Genomic DNA, 13,974 nt, shown 5'->3' with positions numbered 1-13,974 from the left:
AAAACGACCGGATCGCTTACTTCTGCTTTAAGAAAATATGTAAAAGTCGAGAAAATGGCCTCAAACCTCAGAGGGCACAAACATGTCTGTATTCAGTTTTAACCAGTGATTTGGTGTGCAGGGCCACAAACAAAAATTTTGTTTAGGGACCACCAAAATCCTAGGGCCGGCCCTGCCACAGTTATTGAGTTTCTTCTGTCACAAACTACGACATCTTGCTCCGGATGTTTCCAACCACTCGCTGCATCAGTCGTCCCAGTTTGTTGTCATTGCTACTTGTCTGTTGCGTTGGAGTGGAGCTGCCTCTGTCTTTCTCCGTAGCCATGGGGATGTTCTCATTGCTGAGCAGATACTCGAACCGGCTGTAGGCTTTCCTCCTGGGGGGCGGCGCTGCTGCTGGGGCTGGGGCTGGGGCTGGGGCTGGGGCTGGGGTTTCCACGGCGGTGGTGGTCTTTGACCCTTGATCCTCCTCCGCCGGTGTTTTCTTTCTGCTCGAACGGAGAGGAGATAATCTCATGAAGGGAGATTTATGCTTCTCGCTCTCCAGTTCTGAGCTCAGGGACCTTGTTGGTTCTGCAGCAGGTGCCGGTGTCGAATGGTCCGCCCCGAAGGGCTGGTTCTGTGATCTGAGTGAGCTCTTTCTCTGTATAGACTTATCCTTATCCTCTTTTTTGGATGCTTTCTTCTCATCGGATGAAAGGAATGCCTGCATTTTCTTTTTAATGGAATTCTTCCTATAGAGCGACGACGATTCCTCTCGTGCACTATCCGCCGCACTGGACGCCGATTTCTCTGTTCCTCCAGAAGCAGCCGACTCTGAGCTGTTGACAGAGATGTGACTTCCTCTGATTTGGTCCTGCTGCTGCAAATTCGTAGCTAAGGCTAGGTTCGATTTCTCCTTGGGAGCGAGTTCATTGACTCGATTGCTATGGGCACCCGAGTGCAAGCTGTTGATCCGACTGTTTGAACCTTCTCTGTCCTCGGCGACCTCCGTCAAAGACTCCATCGCTCTCAGGTGGTGGATGCTGAGGTTGCTGGCGTGCAAATGCGAGTGCTTGACGGACGGATCGGTCTGTTTCGCGACCGGGTTTGCGGCAGCGTGAGGTTCGTGTCTGCCGTACGTCTGCATTGTCTCTCTTTTGAAGCCGTCCTTGTGCGACTCGCCGACTTTCTGATGGGCCACCATGGAGTCCACGACGTTATATCCATTTTGGACATTCGTCTGTAAATCTGTCAGGCTCTGCCTCGTTTCCAGACTTCTGTTTGAAGACATTAACGTGGATCTTTCCAGAGGATTGTAAATCGACCTCAAAGACTCTTGGCTCTGCCGGAGGTTATAGTCCTGCAGACTGAGCCTCCTCTGCCGCATCTCCTCCATCCTGGACTTAATGTCCCGGGACCGGCTGTGCACTTGCTCGTTCAGGCCCGTTTGACTGTTGAACGGGGACGTAATGGGGGACGTGACGTCAAAGGTCCTATCTAGATGCATAACGCTCTCGTTGAGGTACGTGTCGATCTTCCAGCGGTTGAGCGACGACTCGGAGTTGAACGGTAAGAGACTCTGGTCCGTGCCGTAGCGACTGTGACTCTGGTGCAGATGCTGCTTCTGAGCCCTAACGTCCTTGGTGCCCATCCTCAGCCGAGTCATGGGGTGCAACTTCTGCAAGTCCCCGGCGTAACTCTGGCCCCGGACCAGGTTCCCTACGTCGGGCGAGTGGAGCTGGTGCAGCCTGTCCGCCACGCTGTAGCCCCTCGTCAGCTTGGGCGCGTTGTTGTTATACCAGTTGTCCTGAGCGCTTCGCATGCCGTGCATCACCGTGGGCTTCATGTGGATCTGGTGAAGGGAGTGTTGGCTGGCGTAGTCGCTGTTGTAGCCCAAACTGTCCGGCACGTAGTGGTTGGTCGGGTTCTCCGCGCACAGAGCGACGGGAACGATGGAGCGGCCGTAGAGCCTCCGAAACTCCTCGTCGTAGGAGCCCGCCAGCTGCCCGGTGACCACCAACACCATGCTGGTGTTGATCTTCTCGTACGTCCAGGTGTAGCTGAAAAACAACACGAAGGCACGGTCAACAAAGAACAGGGTTCCTACAGCTTAAGCCAAGTTAAATTTAAGACTTTTTAAGACGTTTTTAATGCCACTTGAAATGAAATTTAAGACCGACTTCACAATAAACACAAATGCAAAAAAAACAAAAGAAACGTCACCACATCTATTACATAGAGTTATAGGGACAATTTTACCCCCTTTCCTATGTGGTCCAAGGTAAAGTGACTGCTACATGAATGATTGTGGGAAAAAAAAAAACAGATTTGGGAGCTGGTGGCGGTAAGAAATTTAGCGTTGACGGCCGCCACTAACTTCTCTATGTCAGAATGTTACCAATTATTTTGAGATTTGAGACTAATTATAATCATAAAATACCACTTACCAAATGTTAACATTTTTAAGACCTTTGAAAAATTGATTTAAGACATTTTAATGCCAATTAAGGCCTTGTTTTTAGATTAATGAATTCAATGCCTTTTAAGACTTTTTAAGGATCCGTAAGAACCCTGACGAAATCCAGCAAAGACCAATCCAATCATTGAGTTTGAGTTTGAGTTTGAGTTTATTTCGATCAGCAAAAAATAAGTAAATAGAACCACAAAAAAACAGTTACACATCCCTCTAAAAGCAGGGCTGCATGGCTGATCGAAAGGGTCAGGGCTGAAGCTACAAGCTTATAGATGCCCTAACCTTTACGGGGTCATTCCTATGTTCCCACATTTCTAACTTTTGCTGTCACTGAAAATTAGGCCCTATGTTCCCACAGCCCTTTGGTCCCACCATTGGTTGGGTTTAGGCAATGAAGAAAAGAGTTGGTTAAGTTTAGTGAAAAGACCCGGTAGAGGCTAGACAGGCCAGATAGATAAAGTCCAGATAGGTAGAGAGAGTCCAGTGGGAACATAGGGCCTAATTTTGAGAAAAATCTTAGAACTGTGGGAACATAGGGCTGTGGGAACATAAGGCTGTGGGAACATAGGCATGGACCCTTTACACCATACATGTAAGTATATGTATATACAGTACCTTTACATAAACAAACAAGCATACATGCCATCTACACCCATACATGTATACGCACACCTACATGTACATACTCAGCAAATACCAAGCAAAAAATAGACATTTAACATTTGTCAAATCATTCCTACTGTACCTACATTTAAATCATTCCCCACCTTCAAGACTGTATCTTTCCAAAATTAACATTTTTAACTTATTTTTTAAATTGCACCAGATTTTTTTTTACTTTTTTTTGATCTCATCAGTTAACTTGTTCCACAGCTTCACCCCACAGACAGATACACACATGCTTTTCAGAGTAGTGTGAACAATTGGTTGTTTAAAATTGCATCTCCCTCTTAGATCGTATCCCCCTTCTCTATCACTAAAGTTTTTTTTGTATATGGCCAGGTAGTAATTTATGATGTGCTATATACAGAATTTGTGCAGTTCTGAATTCTACTAGATCCCAAAATTTCAGTGTCTGTGATTTTATGAACATTGCATTGGTGTGATCATAATAACCTGCTTTGTTCACTATTCTTATTGCTCTCTTTTGCATATTGTATATTTATATCATTGAGGAAGGTTTCTGAGATTTAACGTGTGCACAGCTGATTCAGAAGATTCGCTCAGACTTACCTATAAGTGCCGTACAGAACGGTTTGACAGTCCACCAGAATGAACTTCTGCTCCAGACCTCCATGAAACTTTGCCCCAGACTGACACTGGTACTGCTGCCCCTGCACCGTCCGCACTCGAATGTTCTGATGGGGAAACAAATAAAAAGAGTCACCAAGTTATATACTGTATAGCCCATCTATAATATACAGTATGTACATTATATTGAATTTCTATATATGACATATATGCATGTTAAATGAAAACATATGTATACAAGTGTACACAGGTAAGAATAATATACACTGCTCAAAAAAATAAAGGGAACACTTAAACAACACATTGTAACTCCAAGTATATCACACCCGTGTGAAATCAACCTGGGATGATAATTTTGATTTACATTGATCATTTTTATGTTATTTTGTTCTCAACACACTCTACTATATATTGAATAACGACTTTAAACTGCAATATTTCATTAATTGATATCTAAGATGTGTTGTTTAAGTGTTCCCTTTATTTTTTTGAGCAGTGTATAAAACCTGATGGATAATTGAACCAAATAAATGAATGTCATACATTTGAACATATATGCATATAACATATTTGTTTTAATTTTTGTGCTTATATTTAATAACATATGATATGCATACATTGCAAAGCCTGTCAGTATGTGGATATTTAATATCTATGACATAAATAATACTATATATATAGTATATATATATATAGTACATATACATACTGTATATATATATATGACCAACAGAAGTTTTCAACAGAAACTGATTCATTTGATTGCACTTTAATATTCAATGGCCACTTTATTCTTGGTCTGTCATGAGTAACAAGATTCATTGTCTGTCTATCTGTCACTTTTATTGTTATTGTACTTTTTTATTTATTTATTTACTTTTCTACTGCTAGTATATCTCTGTCTTATTAATTACAATGTTAACATCAACCTGCCTAGGGACAAAGGATGGAAATTAGCTGATTGCTATAATCCTGCGTATTTACACGAAAGTGTCTATTAATAGGTATTGTCCCCTGATTTTTTATCAAAATAAATATTCATTAATTCATCAATTTGGCCTAACTTCTTTATTAACCCAATGAGTCACTGTCCTCTTCATCTTTTACTGCCACAAACACATCAGTATTTCAATTTTAACTGATGATGATGGATCAACAGAGTCACACGTGTAAACCAAAAAAGTAAATCACAAACCAAGTAATTACAGAAATTAATTAGGAAAAAAGAACATTTTTTTCTCTCTCTTTCCTTTACAGGCTTACATCTTTAACACACACACACACAAAAGCACACAACCCTTTTGTACTGTAACACTCAACAAGATCAAACCTGTTCACCAATTTCTCTGAGGTATTTTTTGATGTGGCTACTGGCTAAGCAATTTGCAGAGAGCTCTTGAAAAGCCGTCATTTAGCTGAAGAGCTGTCGTTCGACCTGTTGAAACGTCGTCCTTGATGCTGCTCAACAGGAAAATCCGGCAGCCGCACTTCCACTGCGGCTGCCACGCAAAAAACGGGGTAAACGGCATCGTTTCCATCAGGGTGTGGAGAAAATGTCAAACTTAATCCAGTAAATGTTCCTGCCAACTTTCGAAAGGTCAGGCCACAGGCAAAACTTCTCCGGCGGCTGCGGGGAAGACGTTGATGAATGCTGAGGCTGCAGATCTGCTGCGTCTTTTGGTTTATTCTTTTCAAAATGACAGGAAATGTCCAAAAAGGATAATTTTGTTGTGAATTCAGAGAGTAAATGTGTTTCTGTGTTGATCCGACTGTTGATCCTCTTTGACTTGCACTTTTTTTGTTGTGAGGAAATAAAAACACGTACAGTAGAGAGTGACAGGAAATGTTTTCATTCATACCTTTAGATAAATCATCCTACTCCTGCATTTTTTTTTTTAGAATAACTCATTATCTTTTTCTTTTTTTGATCAAAATTTTATTCAATTCCTCAAAAAAATTAAAAAAAAAACATAGTGAACAATACAGGGCACAAGGGAGTGTAATAGATAGACAATAGACAATACTAACGAATAAAAGAATAAGATAGACGGATGAATGACAAAATAAGTAAGGATGATAATAAGAATAAATAATAAGGTAATTTATTTTTAGAATAACTCATTATCTTTGAATACAGGCTAATTATGTAGCTATGCATCAGTGTCAGGCGAACACACCGATGCTGTCTGCTGCAGAAACGAGTCTGACCTTTAAAGAGTTGGATGTAAGAGGTGACGGGGTGGAGTCACGATGATGGAGACAGAATGTACCAGAGGCAAACGCAGCAGTTTCAGTTTCATAGTTTTCATAATTTGATTTGAACTCATGGGAAGCGTTTGATGATTTAAAGGGATAGCTCACCCAAAATTCAAATTTTCAGAGTCCTCCGTGCCTTTTCTGAGTTACGGGGGGCTCCGTGCAGCAGTATTTGTCCATATAATGGTTGTGAATGGATACCAACTTTTCTTCGTCCAAAAAGACACACCAAAAAACATCCAAATACCTCCATAGTGCTCGTCTGTAATGTCCCTCTTGTACTGAAGCCCCGACATGAGAAATTGTTCCGCCGGTCAGTGCAAATCACGAGAGATTTGCACTGACACAGGCAGAGCTGTGAACCGAGACACTGGGAGCTTCCGCTACAAACGAGCTTAAAACATAGACTTATTTAATTTTTTTCGGAATAATTTCTCATGTCGGGGCTTCAATACAAGAGGGACGTTACATACGAGCACTATGGAGGTATTTGGATGTTTTTTGGTGTGTCTTTTTGGACGAAGAAAAGTGAGCACCATTCACAACCATTATATGGACAAATACTGCTACGCTGAGACCCCCTGTAACTCAGAGAAGGCACGGAGGACTCTGAAACTTCTCCCAGCCCTTATTCGACATGAGGGTGAGTAGATAATGAGTGAAATTTGAATTTTGGGGGAACTATCCCTTTAAAATAAGTGAATTGTCATATGTTTTTACTGCAGTCACAGATTGATTGATCGTATCGATGTGAAGAGAGACACATGATGATAAAACCAAAACCTTCAGCTCTGCAGCTCGTGCACTTCATCCACGCTCTCTGTGCTCTCCACACCACTGACATCACCCGAGGTGCCATCCCATAATGCAATGCAGAGCCGGAGCGTCTCTCTCACCTTGAAGTCCTGGATGTTGATACCGACTCTGTGCGTCATCGTCAGGAAGCTGCCGACCTGGGCGTCGTCCAGCAGGATGTAGACCACCACGCCGCGCAGCGTCGCCCCGATCACCTCCTTGAAGATGTCCACGTCGGTGAAGACGTCCATCGCTATGGCGATAACCTGGAGACACGTGGATAATATATACAGTACATTAATGTTAAGAAAATCTAAGTTAAACATGTTATTAATTCTAATATATAATCATTTAAATTATTGATAAAAACATCAAATATGTACACTGTAAAATACGTGTATGTTATATATGAAGCACGTACTGTATGTATGTTTCATATACTGACAAATGTCTATATAACCCTGTCAGTATACAGTATATTGATTCATATTGATCATATATATAGGAGCCAAATGTCTGAGACTAATGAAAAATGTATGTTTTTAAATAAACGTATGTAATATTAATACACATCAACATAGAATTTTACATTAAAAACCGGTAAATATTATTTACAATATTCTTACATAAACACATTTAACTGTGAGTAGACCATATAGTATGTGTGTATGTATATAAACTTGTCGTCAGAAGATGTTACATATGTGATAATCTTCTGGGTCATGGAAGACACATACTGTATATGTTCATTATGGCATGTATAACATTTCTATAAGTGAAAAAGTAAAAGTGAACACGATTGTGAACACAATAATTTGTCTGGAGAGCAGCTTTAAGCCTTAATGTATTTTTTTCTTTTTTAGGTTTGTCATTTATTCATTATCAGTTCTTCTTAACCCATAACATAATTTCTTTTATATTTTGTCACTGCTCAGTGCTCACTACTACTACTTTCGCACATTCTGTGACAAACTGTAAACTGTTTCTTGTCTGTAACAACATCTATTGCACGTCTGTCCGTCCTGGGTCAGGGATCCCTCCTCTGTTGCTCACCCTGAGGTTTCTCCGATTTTTCCCTGTTAAAAGGGTTTCCATGGAGTTTTTCCTCAGTCGATGTGAGGGTCTAAGGACAGAGGATGTTGTTATGATGCCATGTGAAGCCCTTTGAGACAAACTGTTTGTAAAAACGGGCTATACAAATAAAATTGCCTTGCCTTGCCTTGACTTGCCTTACTGGACTGGACATATTCTGTACAATTTATCTATTTATTTTTAACTTTATTGCTGCATTTATTATTATTACTTGTGCTCTATCTTCCTTTGGCTGCTGCAACACTGTGCATTTCCCCGGCACGAGACGAATGAAGTTTATCTTATCTAATCTTAACTTAACTTTTTTCTTCTCCTGATAAGTATTATTTATTTATTATTAGATAGATAGATAGATAGATAGATAGATAGATAGATAGATAGATAGATAGATAGATAGATAGATAGATAGATAGATAGATAGATAGATAGATAGATAGATAGATAGATAGATACGTTTATTGTCATTTCCACAACAACGTCTATGACTATTTTAAGGTTTTTGGCACTAAGCAACAAAACATCACATTATTTATTTCATACATGCTGCTATATGTATGGATTGTTGTTTTATCAGTGCAATGACAATAAAGTATCTTGAATCTTATCTTATTTTAACTTATACTTTACTATGTTTTAACACATCTGGGGTTTTTAACATCCAGACAGTTTAACAGTAAAATAAAGTTTTACTTGCTCAAACTATGATGTGATGGTGATGAAGTTCAGGCGAGTCTCTTTCTCTGTGTGATTAAAAGTCTTGATGTGAATTAACACCACAACATCCAAACATGCACGGGACTGATGCACATTTTTATGAATGAGTCACTAACAGGACGGGGCACGTGCATGAAGATCGGACCGAGTTCGATCTGATTCAGCTTCAGCTCCGTCACAGTGAGCTCGACAGGGAGGCTGCTCTATCGTCAGGGCATGTAGAGGGTGGAAGTCCAACACACACACACACACACAAAGACACACACAAAGACACACACACACGCATACGCCCTGCTGTGAATGTCTAAGCTCAATCTGATCGGCGTGTGGAGCCGATCGTGGAGCTGGTTGGGGCACGTTGGCAGCTTTAATGTCATGGATCTGTAAGTGGGACACTGTGCTCACTTTTCAAAGCTGGCACGTTCCTGTGTGTGTGTGTGTGTGTGTGTGTGTGTGTGTGTGTGTGTGTGTGTGTGTGTGTGTGTGTGTGTGTGTGTCTGTTCTTTAAATGTCAAGTTGTGTAGAAACCTCCTGTTGAGTCTCTGATTCTCATGAAGGAGACTAACGACCGACCGACTGAGGAGTTGCCTCGGGTGTTCAGATTCTTCCTGCAGCAGCTGCAGTCGCTGAAACGACGTTCTCATTACTTCACTTTTACTGTTTGTAGTTCTGTTTCCAAAACCTGTTGTGCAATAAAGTTTCATTGAATGTTCACTGGTAGCCGTTAACCACAGTTTTTAATTATTATTCTTAAGGTAAAGAGATGCTGAGCAGTGATGATGATGCACTTTTATGAATACAGTGTTGTTATATCATCGTTGTGATTGAATTTACCAGATGTAAAAATTACATAGAAGACAGAAGAGGCATTATGTTGTTGAAATTGCATGTATTATTCTCAAGAAATTTCAGGTTTTGGTCGTAATATATTTTGTAATAGGATAGTTCTTTAATGTAAACATCTTAATAATGTGCTTCTTTGCACTAAAACAAAGATAAAAGTTTAGAGTTTTTATTAGGATATTATGCTATTATTTTACCAGTCTGACCCACTTGAGATCAAATTGCACTTAATTTGGCCCCTGAACTAAAATGAGTTTGACACCTCTGCAATAGAGCAATGACAGGAAACCAGGAGAGACCGACAAAATAAAAGCCCCTGAATGGACATTAGCAGGGGATCTTGTCTGTTTCTTAAACCTCATTTGACAATAATTAGATATTTACTTTGAAAACCGAGACTCATTACATAAACTTATATGTTTTTGTGAAGTGCTTTTTCCTCTTGAGACTTTAAATACACTCCGAACTCTCTTTCTGCTTCGATGTAATTTACTTATAAAGGATAATTTATACATTAAAGAGGTGAAAACTAAACCCTCCCTCCATTATAAGTGTCAGTGTCAGTATGAGGCGCCGTAGGACAGAGCAGGAGGCCGTGTTCAAACACGCTGCTGCTGCGGCTGCTGCTGCTGCTGCTGCCGAGCTCCTAGAGACAAAGTGTATCTAACGCTACAAACTACAGTGTGTGATCCAACACTGATGTGTTCCTGCATGTTTTAATTGACTGGAACAATCTTACTCATCAGTGTAAAACAGTACAAGTACAAGATCACGTCTACATCCACTTTACCAGAAACCACCCGGGCCACAACTTTAAAATAAACTAAAATCTAACTTCAACTAGGCTACAATCCTTTTTTTAACTTTATAAAATGTTTAAACTCCATGAAACAACTAAAACCCAACAAAAACTATATACTTTATAACAATTACACACTATGAATCATTAGCTTTATTAAATACTTCATCCATGCTACTTCCACACTGGCGCTAATTAGCATGTTGTTATGTTCAGACACTTCATGATCCATCAGTTCAGAACCAGCCTGGTGTTTCAGAGCTGATGGTTTTTATCAGAACCAGCAGTAGCAAGTGGTGCGTTCAGGTGCAGCCAGATGTTTAAAGGGATAGTTCAACATTTTGGCAAATCGGCCCATTGCCATAATCCCTATAGCCATAGCAGTAGGTTCGTTACCTTTAATTGTCGGTGCAAGCTAATTTTAGAACGGCGGAGCAGAGCCGCGAGCTGCTCAGAGCTACGCTACAGAAGCTAATGGGATTTCTTGGTTTCTGTCCTTGCACCGACAATTAAAGGTAACGAACCTACTGCTAGGACTATAGGGATTATGGCAATTGGGCCAATTTTCCAAAATGTTGAACTATGCCTTTAAACACATTTACAGCCTGAAACAAAAACTGTTTTGGTTTCTATGGCTCATATATCAACTACGTTCTGCATAATTGAAGGCGTGGCCCCTCCTCTTTTTGGTTTCGCCAGAATTTTAGGGGGCGGAGTCAGCAGGCACTGCCAAGATGTTTTTATTCTTTTTTTTTTACCCATGTACAGTTTTTAATATCTTATTAGTCAATATTAGTAGCACCTTCTATTTATTCATTCTATTTACATGGTGAAGCAGCATTTAGCTGTGATGCTGCACACAAGTGGAACAAACTACCAGCAGAACTGAAATCAGCCCCAACTGTGAGCACTTTTAAATCCAGGTTAAATCATTTCTCTTTTCACGTGCTTAAAACTTTATCTATTTTCTTTTCTTTTACTTTTATTTGCTCTTGCTTTTAACTCTGTTTTTAGTGTTTTGTTTGTTTTTATTCTGTCTTATGCTTCTTTTTTTTTTAATGTTTTGTCTTTATGTAAAGCACATTGAGTTGCCTTGGTATGAAATGCGCTAGGCTATATAAATAAAGTTGCCTTGCCTTGCCTTGCCTTACTGATCCTTGATTCCACTATATTCCATGTCATTTTATCTCTTTTACTTTTATTCTACCTTATCTATTTTTATTGTATGCACTTGTGTCTCTGTATTTTAGTATGCAAGCTGTTCAAATCAATTGCCCTTGGTGGGATTAATTAAGTTGTTAAACTGAACCCCTGTCTGCCCTACACCTGTCCAGTAGCCTCACCTGTCTGGCCTCCTGGATCTGCTTGCGGATGACCTCCTTGATGCTGGGCATGCTCTGGCGCGGCGGGTGGAACAGCAGGCTGATGCTGGTGTCGGTGTCCTGCAGCATCACCTCGGGCCAGCCCATGTCCAGCTCAGGAACCTCCTCGTCCGACTCGGAGGGGAAGTAGGTGGAGGCTCGGTGGGGGTCTCCATCCTCCACCGCCCTTCTCGCCTCTGCTGCTGCTTCTTCTCCTCCTCCGTCCTCCTGCTCCTCCGGCAGCTCCGCGTTGTCCAGCACGAAGAGGACTTCCTCCTCGGACAGCAGGTGTCCGATCTGCTCGGCCTGCAGGAACTCCTCGTAGGCCTCCTTGCCCCCGCGGAGCAGCGCGTAGATGGCCAGGCGGTACGACTCCTTGTAGTGAGGCTGCACGTAAAACACCTTCTCCTCGTCCCTCAGCGAGGACACCAGGGACAGGTTGGACGCCATAATATCAGATCTCAGACTTCTTGTCCTCTCATCCACCTCTCCACCTTTCAGCAGTGTGACGCGACACTGGAAACCAGCAGTTTACATATGTAAAGAAGACTAAAGAAAGAAAAAGTGAAAACCTGTTAGTCCAGTGTGATTCCCCAAAGGAAGGTAAATAAAAGATGACATGTGGGTCACTGATGATCAATAATCCCAGGCAGCTGCAGGAAGTGATAGAAGAGAGTGATCGATCGGACTCACTTCATGGCTCTCTGATCATCTTCTCCCGCCTGTTGCACCACCAACCTACAGCAGCTCCGATGTGTGTGTGTGTGTGTGTTGAGCTATGAACTCTTCTGTGTAGAAATGAATAAGCCTGTTGAACCTGCCTGCAGCAACTTAAGCCCCGCCCACCTGAGCTCACCTGGGCTTTGTTTACAGTTTGAATACTTGTGTTTCATAGCTGCTGCCAGTGGTGGTGGACAGTAACGGAGAGAATTTACCTGAGATCCAGAGGATTTGTACTTAACTTGAGTATTATTAGATTTCTTTGGTACTTATTACTCTTAGTACTTGAATATCCAAGACAAATATTCTTACTTTTACTCAACTTTTTTTTTTTTTTTTTTTTTTGCTTTAATTTTTTTTTTTTGGCAACCAGAAAGTCAGAAATAATGAATCACAATCAAATTAGTCATAATTTACCAACACATTTTTCAATTTATATAAATTAAAGCAGAAGTAAGCGATCCGGTGGTTTTGGCTAACTTCTTGTCAGCCGATGGAGTTAGCAGTCCCCGCCCTCGTCCCTACGTCACCACATTCACGCGCATCCCTCGGCTGCACACACAGAGAGGACCGCCCCTTTATGCCGTTCTCTCTCCTCATTGGATAAAGGTTGTAGGATACAAGGAAAGTTTTCTCCTCGGCTTACAGCAGAGCAGAGTGACTGACAGACCCGTGTTTCAGACCAAACACTCTATATAAGTGATTGCTGTCGGAAGATACAACTATTTAAGACTTATATTAACACAAATATTCCGCTTGCTTCTGCTTTAAAAAGTGAGAGAAAAGGAAAACAAAATAAAAAACATAACACAATGAAAACTTTTACTCGAGTTAATTTCTAGGAAGGCTGAAAAGTACTCGTTACTTTCAGGTCTGCTCATTTTTCTTTTTCTTTATTTTTTTTCCAAAATCCTATTGGACACAAGCTGTGTTTGTCAAAGAAGGAAACCCTAACCCCTAAAAGCAGCACATCAGTGCAGCTGGTTTCAAAGAGTTCATTCTCAGAAACAAGAGTTAAAAGCTCCTTAAATTCATTTAGAAAAAAATTATAGTAATTCATTGATGTGAAAAATAAGAAATGTACTCTTACTCTTCTTACTTTTACTTAAAGTAAATTTAAAAGCATGTACTTTTGGATACTTAAGTACCATTAAAAGCAAGTACCTTTTTACTCTTACTCAAGTAACATGTCGACTGAGCTACTTTTACTTGTAACAGAGTAAATTTTGACCAGTAGTATTTGTACTCTTACTCAAGTACTGGGGTCGTCGAGTACTCTGTCCATCTCTGGCTGCTGCTGTTGATGATGATGATGATGATGATGTGGTATTATGGTTTGGAGTCAGAGAAGAGATTATGAGCCAGACAACAGGAGGAGGAGGTTGATAAGTAAAGTTTATTGCCATCACAAAGCTTTTTTTTTTTTTTTTTCTTTGGCTGGGGGAGAAACAACAAAGTCACAGAGCAGAATCACCTCCAACAACATGAGAGCTACCTGGGATTCAAGCAGCTTCAAGGACTCTGGTTTATAACAACTCTGGTTTTTATTTCTGCACTTTGACTTTTTTTTTTTTTTTCTTTTTTTTTTTTTTACTAAACCAACACAAGTCAGAAATCAAAAGACATGATCGGACAGGTCGGCACCTGAAGTGTCCCAAAGTTAAAGTTATAACATGATGAGCTCCAGT

At 40.7% G+C, this 13,974-nt stretch overlaps 1 protein-coding gene across 1 annotated transcript; it reads right to left on the bottom strand.

The window, feature by feature from the left end:
* Positions 1–205: 205 nt before the first annotated feature.
* Positions 206–12,016, bottom strand: LOC310988517 (uncharacterized protein; the record flags this gene model as incomplete). The annotated part of the gene is made up of 4 exons (XM_083975155.1): positions 206–2,042; positions 3,689–3,813; positions 6,859–7,023; positions 11,549–12,016. 4 exons carry the CDS (start codon positions 12,014–12,016, stop codon positions 206–208), a joined length of 2,595 nt encoding a protein of 864 aa, XP_083831281.1.
* Between the last annotated feature and the right edge of the window lie 1,958 nt (positions 12,017–13,974).

This window comes from Trachurus trachurus (genome assembly GCF_905171665.1).
Source record: "Trachurus trachurus genome assembly, chromosome: 1".
Lineage (NCBI taxonomy): Eukaryota > Metazoa > Chordata > Actinopteri > Carangiformes > Carangidae > Trachurus > Trachurus trachurus.
The sequence above is the reverse complement of the archived record's forward strand: the minus strand, read 5'-3'. Positions and strand labels throughout refer to the sequence as shown.